Genomic DNA, 17,298 nt, shown 5'->3' on the forward strand with positions numbered 1-17,298 from the left:
AAAACAAAAAAAAAGAAGAGAAGTTATTTATTTTTGTTTGTATGTTTGTTTTTCGAGAGAACTTTTACCTTTTGCGAAGGGAAACAATGATCGACTGAAAAACAGATATTTGATATTGCTGGAGTCTTGTCCAGCTGTTTATTCAATTCGATACCGAGTAGTTTGCAGTGGAATGGTGTACACGTTGGATCTGTAAAATGTACACTTGAAAACAGGCAACGCAGACAATGGCGATCTGCTTCAAGCCCAAATTCGTCTATTAACTGAAAAAGAAATGAGAATTTTTGGTTTTGATATTCATTTTGTTGGTTTTGTTAAGAGGATGATGATCATATATTGAAAAATGTTGTTAATGGTGTGTTTGATTTTTATACTGACGATCATTTTATACCTTTTAGTTTTTGTCAGGGGTTTAAGAAGGGTTTAAAGTCAAAAGTTTCAACACTACTTTAGCATTTATTTGAACTTTCTTTTTAAGTAAATTTATGTTAGTGATTACAAAACGATCGGGAATTTTGAAAAAAGCACAATGGTTATAATAATTTGTTTCTATTAGCGTTAAGGATCTTAAAACCTGTCCGTAACTAAGATTGATAAATAATAAGCGGTGCATTGACCACGATGAACAGGCTTTAGACGAGAACCATGGAATAATCGGTTTAGATTCCGCTTCCTGTCCCTGCCCCAGCAAAATAAAAATTAAACGTTCCGCCTAGGCATTGTTCGCCGTACACTTAGAAGAACTGGATGACGAAATAGACAGGGGAAAAGAAATCATAAACATTGAATCGAGACGGCAGTGGCACTGTCTAAAGTCAGAAGAACAATTGATATTGAAGTCCCTGTGATGAGTGCACAATAGTGGAGCTTCAGCAAATTTAATTCGCCGATTTCCAGGGTTTAACTCAGGTTTAAAAAAGGTTTATTTACTCTGAATGCAAGCTATTAGACTTAAATTTCTTTTGTTTACGTTTTAACGTTTACGTGCATAATTGTATGTTTATTAATTTTTGTTTAAAAGAAAAAAAATAAATTTATTAATTAAGGGTTAATTTTTTAGCTGCGTAAGAAAGTTTGATGCTTATTATCTTTGGTTCTTTTAGTAAGGCTTTAAAATTCATCAAACTGGTCTTGGTTTAAAGTATTAAACGTTTCTTGCATTTTAATTTTGTTTGAACTCGACGTAAGTACCTTTAGGACAACCTGGATAAGATCCATTACACAGATTTGACCATTTTAAAATAAACTAAGGGAAGCTCTACTAAGGTTTCTAAAGAAAAAAAATGCATAAAAGGAGGTATACAAATTGTTTTCTTAGCGGCAACTCTGGGTTCACCTAGGACTTAGATATCAATAGGCTACAGATAGCTAAGGACCCGTGCAATCAGAAAACATTTTACCTACAATCAGAATATTGAATAACGTTGTTGTGCAATTAGCAAGAATCATTTTTGAAGGATATAAATACAAATTCTGTTTTTTTGGTAACTGGTACACCTCATCGCCACTTCTATTTTACTTCACAAAAAAAGAAATTTTACAGTTCTTTTTTCTTGACACATGTCCCTGAAGAAAAATGATAATGGAAAGGGGACGACAGTTGGAAAACTTACAACAGTGGAAATTTCATTGGTAGTCTAGTAAGACATTAGAATTCTTAACTTGGATTCAACTTACGTAGGATGCAAACCTTTATCTGAAGTGCAACGTTACAACAAAAAAGAAAATGCTTATCAAAATGTGCCATTTTATTTTTACCAACCCAGGATATGAGGTTAGATAAACTAGAGCACTTCTAATGCAAGATCTTTTGTCTCAATGATGAATTGGGGACTGATTATGGGATTCGTGGTTATCGTTTTACTAGCGAGTTTGCCATTTTTCAATAAACAAATTGGAAGTCGAGTTTGAAAAGTCGTAATTTTTGTTGGCGAGTTGCAATTCGACAGCTTTTTTTGTGTTTATCATTATTTACTGTTCGGTGGGTTCTTTCTTCATTGTAATTATATACAAATGTGAGTAAGCTTTATTTTAATTTCTTATAATTAATCCACTATCGACATTAAAATTGAATTTAATATATTGTTTATTGAATAAATCACCGCAAATTTCACAAATTCAATCAAGACAAAACAAAATTTGTGGAAAGCTGTCAAATTACTGGAATATAGGAATAAAAAGTCAAACCAAAAATGTCATATCACTGGAATATAGGAAGGATTATTTTCGCTTCGCCGCAAATTCGTCAATAAGGAAATACGATGCAAGTTGAATTTGAAAAGTCGAGTTCATAATCAGGCCCCTGTTTTACGTTATTTTATTATTATTATTTTTATCTGATTATTTGATATGAATTCATATCATATGGAGGAAACGAGGTCTTGTCTTTAAGAATACAATATGTAAAATACGGAAATGCCATATCACTACTTTGAAGCCAATCTTATACCTCAAAACGTTTAAATTGTTGAAATTAACCTCTCAGATTGCTTTACAAGTTGAACTTTACCTCTGAATTTGCCAGAGAATAAAGTTGTACGGTATTTTTTATTTTTGTTTTAATATCAAAATCAGAAAGTAATATCCGACTTTTTAAGACTATTTAAGACACATTTTACAAACTACACAATAGCAGATGGTCAACCTTACAACAAAGCAGTAACCCAATTTTTTAAATGAGAATCCCAGACATGTCAAAAGGGACAAAAAAGATTAGTTTTTTTTTATGAATGTGCCCTACTGCTGGTGAAGTAAAAAGTGTTTTCTAAATTTTCAAAAACGAAAATTCTAAGGGCGAGATAATCAGTTGCTCCCGTGTTTGTAGGAGAAAAATAATAAAAAATCTCTTCTCCATAAATGTTGATACCTGCTGTTTTTATTCATTTCTCCTCTTTTTTAATTAAATCATATCCGCTTGAAAATAAGTACCTAGATGAAGGCGACAAACATATCTAGGAACTTAGAGAAGACAAACAAAGAATTTTAATGGCGCAACAGTCCGCGGAGAACTAGGGCCTAGTGACTTACAGCTCTTAACCATTCCTGTACGCGAGTAATGTTTTCAGGGATAGATTTTTGAATTGGTTGTGTATTTCTTTTAGTGCAAACTTATAAATACAAATATTTAAACTGCTCTATCAGTGTTAAAAAAGCATCAATATTTTAACGAGATATAAGCGTTTCTGGTAAGTGCACTGTAATTTGAGGATCTAGTGTGCCCCCTTCTAGAATAGGAAATGTCTGATATTTCTTTTGTATAAACACAAACAAGGAGTGTTAAATTAAGTGCTTTGGGTGGAGCTTGATTGCATAACATAATTGACAATATTTTGGTTGTGGTGGTTCACATGATTATATATTACCTCTGAATGGAGTTAAAAAAATAATTATGTTGTAAGAGAAATAATTTAGTGTATATTTCATTGTAAAGAAAAAGGTTTGCAATCAAAAGTTGAAAACGGTTGTACCACCATTTCTTTTTCATGATATTGTCTTTTACCAATTCGCATGATTCTTTGCATAGTCACGAAATCCATCATTAAGATCTTGAATGAGACTTCCAAAAGATTTTATCTTTCTCGTGAGTAACAAATTGAGGATGAAAATGTTATTTGGGATTTTCCAAGCCCCAAATAAATTCGAGGTAAAAATTGGCCTCATCACTTTTAAATGAAAAACAAGCAGAGAAGATATTCTATACATTTCGTAATTGAAAATCATACATAAGTGGCTTACCTAACCATGTATCAAGGAAAAATAGTTCTTAATACGCAACACCTTAAAACTGCTGTTGTATACCTGGCTGGACCCCAAAAACTCAAAGTCAAAAACATTGCCTCGTTCAATGTAAAGCTTCTAAGATAACCCTACATTAAAATAATATGTGAGCCGGCAAAATATCTACTGGAATTCATTAGAAAAAGACATTCAAATAAGATATTGAAAGGAAGCAGTGTGACCATTGGAAAAAAGGGGTTAAAAGATGTTGAAGATTCATGTAGTACTGTTAAGGAACAAGTAAAGTTGAGTTGGAATGGGCATTATTAAATAGCAAATATTTAGGTGAAATAGTATAAGTTAGGTCAGCAAAACAACATGCATACAAAACGGCGCTGTACAGAAGAACCAGAGCTGCTAGGGACACCGGCTTCTTAGATGAAGAAAAGAAAGTATGAGAAGCGCGCAATCGAAGAGATAGAGGGATGTCACAACAGGAATGAGGTTCGTAAATTTTACCAAAAGGTAAAAAAAAGCCTCCCAAGGGTACCAGCCACGAACCGAAGCATGTAAAGACGATCAGGAGAACATCGTAGTAGAACCGCAGTCTATATGGAAAGATCACTTCTCTAAATTATATAACGGCGATGAAGAACCGAATTCCGCTGTAAGGGAGACCTCGGCGACGCAGATCAACAATTCCGCCTTCCCGACCTTGACGAAGTGAAGATAGCTATATCTAAACTTAAGCCAAACAAAGCTGCTGGAGCTGACGGCATTGCTGCCGAACTATTCAAAGCAGCAGGCGATGACTTGGTAGAGAACATGCAGAAACTCATCTGCAAAATATGGTCGGAAGAAAGCATGCCCGATGAGTGTGCCCGATACATAAGAAAGAAGACCCTCTAAACTGCGCCAACTACAGAGGCATAAGTCTCCTTAACATTGCATATGAGATCCTTTCTGCCGTATTACGTGAACGTCTGAAGCCGTTCGTCAACAACCCGATAGGTCCTTATCAGTGTGGCTTCAGACCAGGAAAATCCACTATCGACCAAATATCACACTACGGCAGCTCTTGGAAAAACCCAGCATCTTCAAATCGATACCCACCATCTCTTTATTGATTTTAAAGCCGCGTATGACAGCATCTATAGGGAAGAGCTCTACAGAGCAATGTCTAGTTTTGGCATCCCTGTCTAACTTATCCGTTATGTATGGAGAATGCATGCTGCGCTATCAAGGTCGGAAAAGATCTCACCAATGCATTTGAGAATTGTGCAAAACTCAACCGTCAACACTAGAAGCACAATCTTCCAAAGGTCCATTTAATTACTCGGATACGCAGATGAATTTGACATAATTGGAAGATAAAAGCGTGATATCAGTGGAGCGTTTTTGAGCTTTGCGATGGAAGCGAAGAAGATGGGTTTAGTGGTCAACGAGGGCAACACCAAGTATATGCTGTCATCAAAAAAGGACACTGAACAACGACGTCTTGGACAAAACGTTACCATGGACAGGTAAAATGTTTAGGTAGTTAAGGACTTTGTCTACCTAGGCACCGTTATTAACACAGACAACGACACCAGCGCTGAAATCAAACGAAGAATAACTCTTACAAATCGCTGCTTCTTTGGACTCAGAAGGCAATTGAGAAGTAAAGTCCTCTCTCGAGCATCTAAAATGGCGCTGAGGCCTGGACCTTGTCAAAGAAAGATGAGAGCGTCTTAGGATGCTTCGAGAGAAAAATTCTTCGGGTGATTTTTAGTCCCGTACGCATAGATGGAGAATGGAGGAGAAGATATAACGACGAACTGTACGGGCTGTACAGCGACACTGACCTATTTAGCAGAATTAAAGTCCAACGGCTTAAATAGATGGGTTATGTAGATCGAATGGACATCAACGCTAAAGCCCGAAAGGTCTTCGAATCCAATCCCTAGGGACGGCGGTGGTGAAGACCTCAACCAAATTGGCGTGCGAAACTGGAGACAGCTAGCTAGGGACCGAGCTGGCTAAACACGCATGTTGGTTGAGGCCCTGATCCGCCCGGACTGTAGCGCCACCTTAAGTAAGTAAATAGAGATTCTAAAACTGGCCGCTTAAAGCAATATGTTATAGTAAAATGTTTCGAAATTTGGAGATATCTGTCTTTAGTCATAATAAAAAAGGGGAAGGTGAAATCCATTTTTTAAACGCTCGTGTTTCAACCAGTTTTTGTTTTTAATTTTGGCCTCTTAAAACCATTTACAATTAGAGACAAAAGCGTGTGACGTTAGAGACAGAATGATAGTATTCCAATTGAATTTTTTTCTCCAGAGGACGTTAATTTCCTATGAACAGGAATCGACGTCAAATAAGGGTAAAATGTCTGGTGGTGCCGGTATGCTGGCGTGACGTTGCTTAGCTCGTCCGAAATAGGAGGGATCTTGCTTCTCTACTAAACAGCATCTCCCTATAACAACTTACATCAAGATGACTTAACCTGTTTCATCTCGGGTACCTATCAACCCTTACTCCTCTACCGGTAAGTCGCATCCTCCCTTATTCTACCGGTAAGCCGCACCCCTCCCCACATGATGGAATTTGTAGGTCAATCTGTCGCCTGGCTCCTTGCTGAGGATCACAACTTACCGCCTTGAAAATTTCTAATCCTAAGCTTCTTATCTATCTTAAAACACTTTTAAGACAAGTTGAATGGTAAAGTGCTTAAAGAACATAATTTAACGGTACAAATGAAAAGTTTACAATTACTCTGTAAATTTTTGACACAAATTGTAAATTGATTTTTTTTATATACTGATGTTTTTTTTTAAATATAAAATTTATGAAATAAAGAAAATGAATTGATCCAGCCTTACATTATTTTAGCTACCACTGAATGTATATAGGGATGTAGGTAGGTAGAATTCAATCTATTGGGCAAAAGAAAGCACACCTGCTACATTTATGAGGTTTTTTTCCTTCTCAATAATATACATTTCCTTTCTCTCTTTATTTTTAATATTCACTATTTCCATTCCAAAACGAACTGGATCAAACATGTTTCTTTCTCGGACTTTGAAATACATATAGGTATTCCAATTACACAGCAGTTACATGCGAAACGAACCTAGTTATGCAAACTACATATGTGTTCACAAGAGTTTAGATTCAATTTTAGTGGAATGGGAATCAAATCAAAATCATGACCTGACCTGACCAAACCACATAAGACCAGACCAGATTACCTGCAATTATATAGAGATTTCGATATCGAGACCGACCTCTGGAAGAAGAACTCCTTTCGATTCGATTACAGTAAGATGACGATGGCGACGACGACGACGAAGATGATGGTTAAAAAAAAACAAGTGAAGGCTACAGCAGAAGGCACCATAGACACTCAAAATTGGCGACAACGAGAAAGACGAAGACAAGGAAGAAGAAGAAGACATCAAGGCGAATGCGAATGGTAAAATGGTAAGAGGAAGTAGTAGCAGGAGAAGAAATATCACAAAACAAAAAAAGTATACATACCCCACGCACATAAATCGACAAACTCACAAGAAGAAAATCTTCCCAAATTTTTCTTACCTTCGATTTTAATTGTTTTTAGGTTTCTTTTTTTTTATTTCAATTTAATCACATTTAATTTAATGCAATTTTCAAAGTTTTTTTAGTTGATTTTTTTTGTTGGAGAAGAAAATTTCAATTTTAATTTAATCTTTTTTTATTTTACACTTGATACACTTTTTGCAGTAACAGCAGTCGTTCGTTGGTTCGTGGGATTCTTATTCCTCTTTAACTTCAACGACGACGACTCCAACTCCGAATCCGATACACAAAGAAGAGAAGTAAAGAAAATTCATCAAATTAAAATAAAACGAAATTGTTGCTAATTTTGAACATTTTTTGAAACATTTTTCACTTAATTCAAATGCTCCGAATGCTAAGTGATCGTTTGGTGTTGATTAAAATCCATTTTTAATTAATTTTTCGTATTAAATTTTATGGAAATGAAAATAACTCGCGACGACGGGACCAGTGGAAAAAATCTTCAAATGAACATGGCGTCGGCGAAAAAAATAAAACCATCAACCATCAGGAAAAGGATGGCAAATTTATTTGATGGGGGTCAATTGTGTGTTTGGTTCTTTCTTAATGTTTGAAAGAAAAGGATAGATAGATGGTGTTTGTTAGAAAAAGTGATGCCAATAGCTATATTAATATTTTCGAACTTCAAACGAATTTATAATTTAAATTTGTTCATAGCATAAGATTTCTTTTTAAGAGAAAGTTTTATATAGATGATGGTATAGCTTGAATATTAAAAAAATGTATTAATGTTTCAATAAAATGAATTAAAAAGATGTAAATCTTAAAATTGAGATCAAATATATCGGCGTGTTTATTTTTACAAAGTCTCAGAAACGTCTTTTTTTTCTCAGGAATATAAACAAAATTGGGGAGTTTATATTTCTGAGAAATTTCTCATACAAAATTCACTATTTATTCTCACCTCTTATAATAAAATTAGCTTTACATTTCTTTGAATCCTTTTAAGTTGTGCAAAAGAATACTCTTGAGAAGCTTAGTAATGAAAACTCTGTTCTCAGATTTTTGACAGCGAAAAGGACAAATTTTATTAACACATATTTCCGAGAATATGAACATTTCTGACATCTTAGAAATATAAAGTAACCAAATTATTTATACAAATATCTCGTTTTAACTGTCAAACTTTGACAGCAAATGATAATTCGATCATAAGTATTCTCTATCGACCAGTTCAAAAATAAAAGACAAGAAATGCAAAACTAATTTGATTATTAGAGGTGAGAATAAATAGTAAATTGTATCTGAGAAATTTTTCAAAAATATAAACTCCCCAATTTTGATTATATTTCCGAGAATGAAGACATTTCTGAGACCTTGTAATAATAAATACGCTGTTATTTTTGATCTCAATTTTAAGATTCGAATTTGATTCCACTGCTGTCAATTTTGTGAAATTTCATTTTAAAAAATTGTTAAAAGTAGATTTACATGCACCTCAATCTGCATAATGCAGACAAGTAGAGCGAGACAAATGTATAATGTATTTGTCTAAGCTTGAAAGTGGGAGACAATACACTAGCGGTAACTATTTTAAATTCGGAAAAATATCTCACTAATAAAAAAAAATATTGCAAATAGTCACATGAACCTCACAACTTAAAGGAAATTCAAATGAAATTCTTGAAAAAAGTTTAATAAACCTTAAAAAAGTATCATAGTAAACAAATTTAAGCCAATAAACGTAAAGCTTGTGTTACACTTGTAACATTGTTGCAAAACTTATGCAGACGAAGATGCTATTATAAATACCCTGGTTACAAGAAGAGATCGAGGAATCGAATCGAGATTGAGATTTCGATCCAGGTATATGGTGTCACTGAATCGATTAATCGAATTGAAATAGAATCGAAATAACATTTGGGTATTATTTGTGTGCTACGCAAATAACTTTCAAATAAAATTCAAATTTTAACAATGCTCTCAACACAAAGACATACGCCAAATTGAATAAATTATCTTTGGAACAAACGGTTTATACTCAGGTTTACAAAAAATTTTCGATTCGATTCACCTCGTTCTTTGGGATTGGATCGAGTAATCCTATTTCGATCCGATCCAGCTCTATACGGCACTAAATCTAGATTCAATTCTCCTTGTAAACGCGGCAAAAGATGAAAATGTTTGTCTTTACCATAATCTTCATCTGGTTTTTTATCTTCTCTCTCTATCCAACCAGTGCGATTTCATTGTATTGCATTCTCTTTGTCTGCTTCGAAGTGTAGATATCTGTAGATAAGGTACTGTTTGTAAAACTTTACACTTTTTCACAAAATATATAAGAAATCAAATGTTTTCTTTCATAAAAATTGAAAATAAGTGATTTTTTTAAGAATTTGTATTTAAGGTTTTGAATGAAGTTAAGCGATTTTGAACTTTGATGGTTTTTGAAAGATGTTCAATAGGGTGTTTTTTATTTGCACGAGAAGTTTGGAATGTTGTTGACTTTGGTAGTTGATAATGTCAAACTTTATTAACATTTCTGCTCAGTAAGGTTTGGCGTCAGAGCAAATCAATTAAATTTTAGAAATTTGAAATGAAGAAGAAGCTGCCTTAACGGTGAATAGCGAGCGCTATTGAACCATCCAAAAGATGATCCTTACTCTTCCTAAAGCACGTTTTAAAATTAATTTTTTACATAAAAATTTATTTGGCAACTTGAGCATGGAATCTTAAGCCTCTATTTTTGATAGGGCTATGTTAAGTCACTGGTTTTCAAGACAACATTGACACCGTACATTGACACCGTACTTTTATAAAATAAATAAATAAGGTGGCGCAACAGTCCTTGAAAACCCAGGGTCTAGTGACTTACAACCCTCAACCATTCCTGTGTGCGAGTAATGTTATCAGAGATGGAAAGGACATACAGTTTATATGCCGAATCCGAACGGCTAATTTTAGAAAGAACTTTTTCATGACAAGAATTACTCTTATTTTGTCTTGTTAATTCCTCGCAAGAGGCAGTATGCGTGAAAAAAGTTAGGTGGCACAGGCAGGGCAGGAACCCAAGACCCCTTGCATGGCAGTCCATAGCACTAACCATCACGCTACGGGTACTTAGTAAAAGTAAAAAGTTTTACTTTGGATAAAACGTCCTTTCAAAAGCAAAATAATATTATTCAAATTTTATTTATTTTTTAATCAAATTAAAAATGCTTAATTTATTGTTTTTACAACCAATATCGTAAAAAATTGTTTTAAAACAATTATTTCTATAATATTACTTAAGAAGTGAGCTATGTCACTTTTTCTGAGAAGATGAAATTTGAGCATTTTGTTAAAATTATTTTTCGTGGAAAAGAGATAAAAGACCATTTTTCATGACAATAGGTCTGTTTCCAACCTTTCCCAAAACTGGCAATTGTCAAAAATTGTTGCCCAAATGCTGTTCCTCACCTCAGAAATTATAAGTTTTGGGCAGAAGGAAGCGCTCATGAAGAATAAAATAATTTTCCCTCCTGAAAAATTTGTACTAAGAAGTTCCTTCGCAAAGAAATTGTTGGTCTGTCAAATTACATATTTCGGTACGTGCATTTACTGATATTAGTTGATTTAGAAGTGGCAGACGATTTTTGCCAGCGAAACCCTTCATACCCTTTGGACAGAGTTTTATGTTTAAATATTGTTGCTTGAAAAGCATAAATCAAAAATTTGAGTTCTTTTATAATACAACGAAAATACATATTTTGAAATAAACATTTTGACTAATGTCAACGATGTATCTTTTTGATCATAATTTCGTTACACACGTGTCAAATCTTTATTTATACTTAATGTGTTTTCTGTAAAAATATTTTGTATGTCATTTATTTTTATCTTTCTACTACTTCATTAACTACTCATTTTGCTTTCTTTCGAGGCAATTATTTTGACCATTGATATACTATGCATGGACTGCTAGTAGACAACTTCACGATGGTTCCACTTTCAAAACTCTAGCGCAAAGAAGCCTATACGGAAAAATTGTGTAACATTTTAATTTAATACTAACAGCGCACATTCTGTTTCTGCTTCATTTTGCACAAATTTTAAAATTTGTTCAATAACATACAAAAACAAACATGGCATCGTTTGTCTATTATACCAGATGTCAATACTTTCTATGTCAAAAAAAGCTTATCTCAACTAAATACAAACAGATGTCGCTAAATATTTCATAACTGTTTTTGCCACTGTGCCTGGAAGGGCTAGTGTAGCTAATTTGAAGTGGAACCATTTTTAATAAAATTTTGTGTGGAAAATTCACACCATGTATGTCAATGATTTTGACATTTCTAAATTTTTTCCCTACTTCCAATTAATTTAAAGGAAATAGTTAGAAAAGCAAAACAGACATTTTTAATTTTCATCATAAAATGAGAAAAAAACGATAAAATGATGAAACGTCCAAATAATACGCCTCAAACAATTCCAATGTGAACACCGCAATTTGTGCCGCACTCAGTTGTCAAATTATATTTCCACCCGCCGCCGTGTGTATGCCCCTTAAGAGAATATGACTTTGTTTTCATTTTGGCAGCACTGATTAATATCGTTGATCGCACATCGTAAATACGTAAATTGATTTCTAATTAGATTTCCAAAAATATGCCACCAAATAAAATTTTAATTGCACTTTTTAAAAAAAAAAAGAGAAACCAATTCCAATCGAACTTGAGTTAAAAATAGGATAGAAACAATGAATGCAACTGAATTCTTTTTCAACAAACACAAAAAAAAAGAAAAACAAATTGTACCCATTCCAAAATAACCTGCGAGGGAATATTTCGAAACAAAAGAAATCTTTTTGGTCTCGTAGTCGTCTCGAGTCGAGACAATGACGACACAACACCAACATGACGAATATATTAATTACCTTTGATTTTTATTTTGTTATGAAATTGCGCGATCTTTTATTTTCTAGAATAAATAAAAAAAACACCAAAACGAAAACTCACCTTGGTCAAACTTTCACAAGTCTGTGTGTAGTTCTTCTTGTTCAGATTCTTCACCAAAATACTAATCTGCGTTAGCGATAAATTTAGAGGCTCCAGGTACATAATTCTTCCATCAAATTCGTCGATTGCACTGGTGGGTTAAGGCTTCAATCAATGTTGAAGCTCCCACTGGCGCTCGAACAACAATTTTTTCAAAATAAAAAAATAAACGAAAACAAAATCGACTGCCAAAACAAATCGAAGGCAATTTCCAATTGAATTGCGTCCTTTCCTTTGCTCCTTGTTCTTTTTGATTCTTTTTGACTTTTTGACAATCTCCTTCTTAGCCAGCAACAATCTTCCTTTATTTTACGTCTTATCGTTTCAGATAGAAAATAAACTGATCATAAATTTACTTAAAAGTCGAAAAAACGAAACGAAAAGAAACAGCCAAATCTATTATCGTGGTTTTGTTCTGATTCTGACGACAACGCTGCTGCTGCTGCTGTTGCCGCTGCTTTCAGCTGTCGCTGGTGGTGCTTCTTTGGGTTGGTTAGGTGCTAACTGAGTGACTACTCTCAAGTTGCTGCCTTCCGCCGCCTTTTGGCCCCAGAATGTGGGGCCAAAAACTTTTCACTTTTTTAAAAAACTCCTCTCAGAAGAACTCTCGGTGCGATGGTTTTAGTTCGTTTTCTTTCACTTAATCACTAGATAATTTTATTTTAATCGAATTTCGAGAGAAGTCGTTTTGGATGAATTGGAATTTTTATATTTTATTATTATCATCGGTCAATCTCGGACAATCAAAATCGAAACCAAATGAAACGAAAAAAAAAGAAGACTTCTTCGCGAAAAATTCAATGGGAATGAGGCAAAAATGTCTTCCTCTCGTCTCCGTCACACACATTTTGGTAGTTTCGAAAAATGATGTCGTCGTCGTCAATTTCGAAAAAAATTAAAATTGAAAAGTGAAAAGGTCATCGAGTGACGAGTAGAATATGGATGTGGTAATTTTTTTTCACAACCCAGTGAAGGTAGATGTGTTTTGGTTAATTTGGAAGGTTATACGATGGAACTATAAAAAGCTTAAATACAAAATTAATTTTACTGGTCAAAGGTAAGGTTTTTTTCCTGTCAATCAAATTTAACTTTTCCAATCGGTTTTGGTTTCCCTAATTTAAATCAAACTTAACAAACTACCACACAATGTTTTTGAGACATTACTTTTTTAAATTCGTCAAAAAACGCATTTAGGCTTCAATTTTATATTTGACGGTATTGCTAGTTTATAATTAGTGTCAATTTTCACTTTAAATATTTATTGCTTTGCCAAAAATGTTTGAAAAACCTCCACGGAAACGCTGTATCATTTTTACTAAAAGAGCTTTAGCAGAAAAAGCTAACATGGTTTTATATAATTGCGGCTTTTTTACGAATGTGCAACAAATTATATTGAAAAATAATGTTAAAAATCGAAGTTTTTAAAACAGATATTTAAAACTGGAGTTCCAATTCCAAGCAGTTCTAAAATTTAAAAAAAATATATAATAGCATTCAATTCAAACTTCATATTAATTTACGTACAGGCTTCATAAGGGACTTAAAGTTAAGTCAAGTTTTTAGTATTTGACTGTTTAGCTGCTAAAAAGTTGGCTTCTAATCAAGATAACATTGGCTAATTTCAATCTGGAGTGGATAGGGTATCTTGGATAGGTGGATTTTTAGATAACTTGTTTAACGAGTTGGGTAGCTGTATTGAGATAGCTGTCAAAAAATAAAAACAACTTTCAGCTGTTCACAAAAAGCGGAGAAACATTTAGGCTTCGAAGTCAAAATTATTGTAAGATAAAACCATCATGCCACTGGTACTATTTCTATTCCCAACCTTAAAAAAAGGCAATAGAGTGATCCTTCTTTGGGGTTTTGAATCATCTGAAAGAATAACTTACCTTTCATTTCAGCGAGTTTATTGCTAGTAGCTCCACAGGTGTCCGCCTCCGTTGACTTTTATACATAAAAACAAAAAAGTAAGATTTATTTATTTCCACAAGATTAATATGTATTTACCTGTATTTTGTTCTACCTCTGGAACAGAATGAGGTTATTTAACCCTAGAAAGATCATCATATTTTTTAGTGCGTGAAAGATAATCACACGTCTTAGAGACGTATAACATAGTCATTACTGGCCCTAATGCATCTTCAGCGTGAATTTTAAGATGCACCATGCAAGCTCTGACCTAGTCCTGAGCAAATATAAAAAACTAATGTAATACGGCTTATAATTAAAAAGATATAACAATTTTTCCCCGCGCCATACGTCTCGCAGACGTAGATTATCTTTCTAGGGTTAACTTCGTAATGCTGGACACTACACTGGAGGTAAGACCTATAGCAAATTGGTCACCTACAAAACGAGAACATAATAAATCAATTTTGAAGTAAAAAAAATAGATCATAACTACATTCTAAAATTTGGAGACAAATAGCTTCTTCATCGGCTATTATATACAGAACATCCTCAAATGCAACTTCAACTAACATTTTGTATCTTTATGTTTACCAACAAATACAAAAAGCTGAAATCAATGTTCAAGTTTCTTGAAATTCAACCATGTGTTGCATCAGCTGTCAATTACCTACATACCCCAGAAATTCTTGGATACCTTTGGATTCTTTTTTTGACATATCAGCTGTCATTTTACACGTAAAACACTAACAATTGGGATCAGAAAAGAAGATTTCCATTCGTCCAAAAATATTCCGGACGATAAAGATAAGTTGAATATAAATTTCAATGAAAAGCATGAAGAACTATAGCATTTTTTTAAGACAAGAACAGGAATGCCATCGACACCAGGAATGCGATTGGGTTTAAGACTCTGAAGACCATTTAATACTTCAGATGATTTTAAGTATATTTAGCCAATATGTACTTCAGGGGTAATATCTGAAGGAAAATCCAAGTTTAATTGTGAATTTGAATAAACTGATTCAAAAAATTGAGCAAAAAGATCAAGAGTTTTATTAATGTCAGTAGAATTACTTACTTACTTAAGGTGGCGCTACAGTCCTGTGTGAACTAGGGCCTCACCCAACAAACTTCTCCATCTAGCTCGGTCCCTAGCTAGATGTCTCCAGTTTCGCGCTCCAAGTTGGGTGAGGTCACCTTCCACTTGTGCGCCACCTGATCCGCGGTCTTCCTCTACTGCGCTGTCCTGTGGACAGCGGGCCGGAACATTGGTTTCCATGCGCTCTAAGTGACCCAGCCATCTTAGTCGTTGGACTTTTACCCTTCTGGATAAGTCTACGTCGCTGTACAGCCCGTACAGCTCGTCGTTCCATCTTCTCCTCTACTCCCCTTCGGTGCATACGGGACCGTAGTTCACACGAGGAACTTTTCTCTTGAAGCGACCCAAGGTGCTTTCATCCGTTTTTGTAATAGTCCATGCTTCTGCACCGTATAGCAACACTTTGGTCCCTCGAGAGAGGACTTTACCACTCAATTGCTTTCTTAGTCCAAAGAAACAGCGGTTAGCAAGAGTTATTCTGCGTTTGATCTCAGCGCTGGTGTTGTTTTCTGCATTTACAGCGGAGCCTAGGTAGACGAAGTCCTTGACTACTTCAAAGTTACGTCTGTCGATGGTGACGTTTTGACCAAGACGTCGTCGGTGTTGTATATCCTTTCTTAACGACAGCATGTACTTTGTTTTTCCCTCTAATCTAATAGGGTGGCGCAACAGTCCGTTGCGAACCAGGGCCTAGTGACTTACAACTCTCAACCATTCCTGTGTGCGAGTAATGTTGTCAGGAATGGAGGGGACCTACAATTTTATGCCGAATCCGAACGGCTAGTTTAAGAAAGCACTTTTTCATGACAAGAATTACTCTTGAAGGATTTGTCAATTCCTCGCAAGAGGCAGTACCCGCGAAATTATTTTTTTTAAATTAAGGTGGCACAGGCAGGGATTGAACCCAAGACCCCTTGCATGACAGTCCAACGCACAAACCATCATGCCACGGGTACTCATTAACCGTTAATCCCATTTTAGCCGCCTCTGTCTCAATACTCACAAAAGCCCCATTGACATCACGCTGAGTTCTTCCGATTATGTCAATGTCATCAGCATATGCTAATAATTGGACAGACTTTTGAAAAATAGTACCTCTAATGTTGACGTGTGAGCTCTGTAATATTCTTTTAAGCACGATGTTAAAAAAATCGCATGACAGCGCATCACCTTGTCTAAACCCTTTTTTCACCTCGAAAGGTTCTGTTAAGTTGTTTCCAACATTTCTGGAGGTGAAGATCATCCTGCACAAGCGGACGAGTTTGGCAGGGATGCCAAAACTAGACATGACTCTATACAGCTCGACCCTGTATATGCTGTCATATGCGGCCTTGAAATCGATGAAAAGATGGTGGGTGTCGATTTGGTGTTCTTGGGTTTTTTCCAGGATCTGCTGTAATCTGAATATTTGATCAACTGTTTACTTTCCTGGTCTAAACCCACACTGTTAAGGACCTATCAGGTTGTTGACGATGGGCTTTAGACGTTCACATATTACGTCAGTAGAATTATCTCCTCTAAAATTCATCGTAGTTGGAATGCCAATTGATTACTTTTTAGGATTAATAAACCTAAAGAATCGTTTCGGATCACTTTTCAAATTAAGCCTCATATTCGAAATATAATTCCTGTGAAAGAATTTGCTAAAAACCATGAATTCTTTACGAAGTTTACAAAATAAATGTTTGTCATCTAAAGCGTTTGACATTTTATACTTGACAAATGATTTAGTTTTAAACTTTTTTAATGAGCCAGCCTTTTGTTATATGTATTATATGTTGCATTAAATTTTTGACAGAGGGTTATTCCCACTTTTGTCAAATGTCAACAGTTGATAGCTGTCAAATTATCTGGTCATTTAAAATACAACCTCTTAGTGCAAGACCCTACAGTTTGAGCATGGAGAAAGTTTTAACGTGTGAACACTTCACCCTTCCAAACTGGAAACTGGAAAATGAAGCGAACATCCTTCAAATCCCACATTTGTTTTGA

The 17,298-nt window shown here is 34.7% G+C and overlaps 1 protein-coding gene across 2 annotated transcripts in view; it reads right to left on the bottom strand.

The window, feature by feature from the left end:
• LOC129952286 (CCR4-NOT transcription complex subunit 1) overlaps window positions 1–13,125 on the bottom strand; it is a 30,200-nt gene extending 17,075 nt beyond the window's left edge. For both annotated transcript variants that reach the window (XM_056064801.1, XM_056064800.1), the window contains exons 1-2: window positions 12,258–13,125; window positions 69–263 (exon numbers count right to left, since the gene is read on the bottom strand). In XM_056064801.1, the coding sequence (XP_055920776.1) occupies window positions 69–263; window positions 12,258–12,359 (297 nt within the window). In that variant the 5' untranslated portion in view covers window positions 12,360–13,125. The remainder of the gene's footprint in view (window positions 1–68; window positions 264–12,257) is intronic.
• Window positions 13,126–17,298: the final 4,173 nt, after the last annotated feature.

The sequence above is a fragment of the Eupeodes corollae genome, chromosome 3 (genome assembly GCF_945859685.1).
Source record: "Eupeodes corollae chromosome 3, idEupCoro1.1, whole genome shotgun sequence".
In the NCBI taxonomy this organism is placed as follows: domain Eukaryota; kingdom Metazoa; phylum Arthropoda; class Insecta; order Diptera; family Syrphidae; genus Eupeodes; species Eupeodes corollae.